Source organism: Hippocampus zosterae, chromosome 15 (assembly GCF_025434085.1).
Source record: "Hippocampus zosterae strain Florida chromosome 15, ASM2543408v3, whole genome shotgun sequence".
Classification (NCBI taxonomy): domain Eukaryota; kingdom Metazoa; phylum Chordata; class Actinopteri; order Syngnathiformes; family Syngnathidae; genus Hippocampus; species Hippocampus zosterae.
The window spans coordinates 16,969,112-16,975,000 of NC_067465.1; the positions used below are offsets into that span (position 1 = coordinate 16,969,112).

The window sequence follows — 5,889 nt, forward strand, 5'->3', positions numbered from 1 at the left end:
GAAACACCTGGACGAGACACAAAGGGTTGAGGACAGGTGGAGACAAAAAGGGCACATGACGGAAATTAACCAAATGTCATCGAAACAAAATCAAAATAGTGAGGGTGAATTTAAAATCTGATTGGTTAAGAAGGAGACCCATCGCAATACCGATTAGACGGGCAGCCCGGTGGTTAGCGCGTCAACCGGGTTCAATTCCAGCGCCGGCCTCCCTGTGTGGAGTTTACATGTTCTCCCCAGGCCTGCGTGGGTTTTCCTCGGTACTCCGGTTTCCTTTCACATTCCAAAAACATGCATGGAACACTCTAAATCGTTCCTAGGTGCGAGTGTGAGCATGAATGGTTGTTTGTCTGTGTGTGCTCTGCGATTGGCTGGTAACGGGTTCAGGGTGTCGCCAGCCTACTGCCCGTTAGGGATGTGAATCTCAGCACTGAGGACGATTCGATACACATCACGATCCACTGCCAGCGATGCGATACTTAAACGATACATGGAATTTTCTGGCGATACGTTGTGATACGTTTCACCGTCGTCACGATGCGATACGATTCGATACACATTAAGTTCAAATCAATGCGATCCGATACGATACAATGCAATTTGTTGCGATATTGTGCAATTAAACATGATGCAAATAAGCAAAGAAAAAAAGCTTTTAAAAAGATGGAATTCAGTATGGTATTACAAAAAGGATACCACTTTATTCCTTATAAAGAGTAGAACTTGTAAAACAACTTATTTAAGCCCTTTCACAATTGGGTTTTGTGCAAAGAAAATGTAAACAATTTGGCACCGGAGACTCACAGCTGTTGCTATAGTGTAAACACAAACAGACTATTCTCACTGAGTGTCTTATATGAAATATAATAATAATAGTGTATATATATGTATATGAATCTCTAGCGCAAGATGTCCACCCATCCACTGTAAGTGCAACTCTTTGCGCACTGTTCAGCGACACAGTAATCTCACTTCTCACTTTGTTGTGCACATCGGGAATATGTTTGTAAGTGAACACAGACCTGTCTGGTATTTTATACCTGGGTTCCAAAACGTGCACGAGCTGTCTGAACCCCTCGTTGTCCACCACGCTAAGGCTGGAGGTCTTTGCATATGAAATAAGCAGTGGCATTAGTTATAGCCATTGCGCGGTCACAGTGACTTGCAAGGGGACTCCCAAAATAAGAGGCAATTTTTTTCTGATCCTGACCTGGTTTACCAAGAGTTTCTCCGGTGTCCGACGAGGAACTGGGCGGGGAAGCGGGAGGGAAACTTGTCGGTGATCTGGTGCCATCGGTTTAAGTGGGTCTGCATATTTGTGGTGCTGCCGTTGTATGGCTTCTTAGTGCGACATTCCTTGCAAATTACGGAGGTTTTATCAAGCTTTCCGTCTTTCTTTTCGAAGCCGTAGTATTTCCAAACATAAGATTTGAATGTTGCGGCTGCATTAAATATAGTAGTTTCCTTGCTGCTGCGTGCGCTAACTTCCATAATGTTTCGCTCGTTGTGTACTGGACTGTATGTGACGCACGGCTACCGTCCGTATTCAACACAAAACGCAAAGCAATGATGGTGCATTCATTGCGCTTAGGAAAGGGCAGATATGTGACGTTTAACATGAATAAAACGGCGATTGAATCGGATTTTACCGATACCCATCAATGCATCGTGATGAATCGCGATTTCACCGATACCCATCAATGCATCGTGATGAATCGCGATTTCACCCGTAAATCGCGTCGTACCCAGTGAATGAGCCGATGCACTCGGATCGCGGTGGTGCGCATCGATGTATCGATTAATATCGATTATTTTCCACACCCTTACTGCCCGTAGACAACTGGGATAGGCTCCAGCACCCCCCGCGACCCTCGTGAGGATAAAGCGGATCGGAAAATTGATTTATGGATGGAATTGATTGGACAACATCCGCAAACACATACTTGAAACAGTACAGCCAAGATTCCTCGGGACCTCCGAGAACCATTTCTGATTAAAACTTGCCGTTGACCACTGGTCACTGATGGTGTTGTGCCGGACATGTATGCGGGCAGCGTTGGATCGGTTCCCACTCAGTGACGGTGTCAATGTTCGTTTGTCTATATATGTATCCTGGGTAGACCAGCGCCCACAGTTCAGGGTGTAGCATTATTACCGATTCGTCTTACTGTTTATTGTGTATGTTAAATCGCTCCATGTACAGCACTTTGTATGAAGCGATGGCTGTTTGAAAGTGCTCTATAAATACTGTTGACTTGACTAGTCTGCCTTCTGCCCCAAGTCAGCTGGGATATGCTCCAGCAACTCCCCGCAGCCCCTGTTTAGGATAAGTGGTGTTGAAAACGGAGGTATGTTGACCAGCGTTATAAGACAACTTCTTCAGATTGTAGTTGCTGTTCTGTATTAATTATATACTCCCCATTTTGAGTAAGAAAAAACAAAAGAAAAACATTGACATGTGGTGCAGATCTAATGAATGTGTGATCTTTTGCTTTTACAGGTGGGCAGACTCTGCAAATTAAGACACCCTGCCTGAATGTAACATCAGGAAACAATTCAAGTCATGAAAAGAGCTGAGTACAGGTATATTTTGACTTGTGTTGCCCTCCCATAGCAAGTTATCATTATTATTGTTTCTCACGTATGAAAAAGGAAGGTTATGAGCTAATGAGCAGAGCAGGCTGCTCATTAGCTTGCGCTCCAAAGCCTTCCAACTGGAAACAGTTTGCCCTCTGGTGGAAACGAGCTGGCCATCTCGCCACTATTTCTGAACGTGAATCAAAGCATTGTCTGTACACTGAGTGGACTGTCTGTCAAAAATGAGCTACACTGACTACTGGCCGACGGACTACGACCCCTCCTCCTCGGCTCCGCCCAGCTTCGCCAGGGGTCCCACAGTACTGGAGCCCATAGTGGGACATCCTGAGCAGGCTGCGGCCTTGTGTTTTGTCGGCCTGCTCCTGCTCCTGCTGCTCTTCTTGCTGGTCCGCTGCGTGCGTATCCTGCTGGACCCCTACAGCAGCATGCCGGCGGCGTCGTGGACCGACCACAAGGAGGGTCTGGACAGAGGGCGTTTTGATCATGCGGTGGTGTGATGAGATTAGGTGGGCCAATTGTTGGTTTTACCGTGGTTTCAAAAACTCAAGGTTTCAAGAAATGCTAATGCTGTCTTGTCTTCTAACCAGGGCACCATATGATTGGCTGCTTACAGAGTTGATTAAAGAGCTGCCTCTTTGAAGTGAATTGGGGCATTTGCTTTTATTTTTTTTCTCCTTCTCGGCAAAGACAATGTGGGGAGGGGTGAGCAGTTACGCACGGAGGAGTGGGGGAGCAAGTGAAAGAAATACTGCAGCCCACGGGTATGTTTTACAAATAGCTCACAAGTGATGGCACACTGCAACTTACTAAGAATTCAAAAGGTGTGTATTTAGTTCATCATTTAAACTTAACGCGGTGTGTGTGTTTTTTTAAAGTAACGTATATTTTTTTCAAAAAATAAAATAGTGTGTTCAGTGGGGAAAAACGCCATTCTGATTTAGCCAAATATTTTGAAAAAACATTTGAGAGCTGTAATAATAACACCGTGATATGTTTTCTCATGGTTATATTAGCCTCTGGATGAAATATCGGCCGATGCTGATATCAGACAAATGCGAGTCATTGTATAATCTTCCAGACAGCCATTTTCTTAAGATGTGGTTTTCAAACTTTTGGGGTTCATGAAAGAATGGACATAAATCAAACAGAACTACCAGATGTGCAACAAAATATGTTAGGAAGAAGTTGCCTCAGTTAGGAAGAAGTTGCCTCAATTTCCTCAAGTAGTCATGTTAAAATGGCAATTTCAGATTTTTTAAATAAAAAAGTCCTATTTCTCAGAGAATCAAGTTGTATTTCTACAAGATAAAGTTGCAATATGATGATATCAAAGACAGAAAATGAAAATCACATGTTAGCAAGTGAATTTTAAAAGTTGTCATTTTACAATGAATTATTTTTTTTAAACGAGAAACAAAGTTGTATTGTTATAAAAGTAAAGGTTTTTCTGGAATGGATGGATAGAAAGAAACAAAAATGCGTTTGGATAAAATGTTTTAATCTTAGAAGAATACATTTTCAAAGATGGCAAGGAAGGCATACTGTTGTATTAAAGGCAGTATTTGACATGGGAAGAAGCCATGTTTTCACAAGTGGATTAAGAAATTGTACTTTATTTTTGTGCTGACATATTTTTTTTATTCTGGAAAATATGCCATTATTATCTTTAAAAGGAAGGACTACATTTAAAGATTGTAGTTGCATTTAAATATGATCCTTGTTGAAATTAAGTTCTCTTCACAAATCCAGGCACAATTATGAATGCAGATGTTCAAAGAATGCATAATGCTGCAGTGGCTAACAGTATTAAGCATACATTTTGGGGAGAAAACCTGTTTTGTCTTTTGATGAACACTTGGACCTGCTATGCTTCTGTATTCCAATGTTTGTCATGGTGCCGCGACTTGCTAGCTTTTTACAAATAATTACGGGAAAGAAAAATCAGCCAAAAGACCTGAAAACATAAACACTGATTAAGTGAACATGAAAATGTGCTGTATTTGAAGCTTGTACTGGAACTCTGCTCTGCGATATGTATAAAAACTTGGAGCTGTAGTTTCAACGTGAACTGTTCAGGTGATGCGCTCAGGTAGAATTCTGTTAACCAAAAACATCACCATTCCTGAGGGATGCTTTTTGCCATTGTCAAACTGACATCTTGTAATGCATAACACTGGTTCCGGGTTTTACTGGTCCTTTTAGGAGGCCTGGAATGTTCAAAGTGGGCGCACGATCTAATGAGATCCAACAGTCCATACCTTCCAATAGATACTGGATTGTGTGAGATTGGGCGGGTGTGCTGAATGAAATGGACGGCTTTCAACGTGTGCACCAATCCCCATATGCCTTTCGTCCTCAGCCAAATATGTTCAACGGTGCCTGTTTGACCAAGTGTTGCCACTGTTACCTTGGGCCACTTGTTTTGTCAAAACTCTTTCTCCCCTTTAAATCCGATGCAATGTCTCCCTGACATGTTTTTAGGCATTTTAGCAATGGCGAATTGTTTTCTTTAACAATGAAAAATACCCGTTTAGTTATGAATAAATAAAGACACAAACGAAGTGCTTCTGGGTTATTCTTTCTTACTTCAAATCAAGGTTGACTGCATTAGGAATTTTTTTTATTTTTATTTTTTAATTAGCCAGGGTTGATTTTTATTTCCTTTGTCGTTTATTCTGTGTAAACAAGTCAGATGAGCAAAGTGGTCTGCTGCGACATCGAGTGGACACTTTTCAAATTACAAGAGTCCTGCCACTGGTGGAACTCATTTCATCAGACTAAATAGAACAAAATATCTATACATTCTTTACATCCAGTAGAACCCAAGAAAAATGTTTTTTTCCAACAGAGTGTAAAACACAACTCGTATTTGTTTTGTGCTAAGACGGTCATTTAAGTTGAAACACTTTTAAAATGTAAATTCTTGACATTTCTGGCAAAAATGTTCGTTAGTGCAACAACGTGAACAACGTTTGCTGCAAAAGAATTAGCCAAGTTGTTTTTCCTTCTATCTTTAAGTTGGGGAACAATACAACAGACAATTGCCAACACGCTTCTTTGTTGAAAATGCGAGAAATACAATTTTCACGTGAACAAAAACTTAAAATATTTTATAGAACTTTGACCAAAGTTTGTCGCCTTGAAATTTGGAGTTCATTCAATTTTTTTCCCAACGGTACCACAATGTGAGCTTTAACCTTAAGAAGTCATTTTAAAAAATACAATGACAGTTTTTTGAGAAAATTAAAACAATGAAATAATGTGGTCCATAAGCGTGGTCACCCTCTTATA

At 41.2% G+C, this 5,889-nt stretch overlaps 1 protein-coding gene across 1 annotated transcript; it reads left to right on the top strand.

Annotated features, from left to right (window-relative positions):
• Positions 1–755: 755 nt before the first annotated feature.
• Positions 756–5,159, top strand: LOC127616787 (cortexin-1-like). The gene has a single exon (XM_052088603.1). It carries the CDS (start codon positions 2,820–2,822, stop codon positions 3,093–3,095), a length of 276 nt encoding a protein of 91 aa, XP_051944563.1. The 5' UTR covers positions 756–2,819; the 3' UTR covers positions 3,096–5,159.
• The last annotated feature ends 730 nt before the right edge of the window (positions 5,160–5,889 follow it).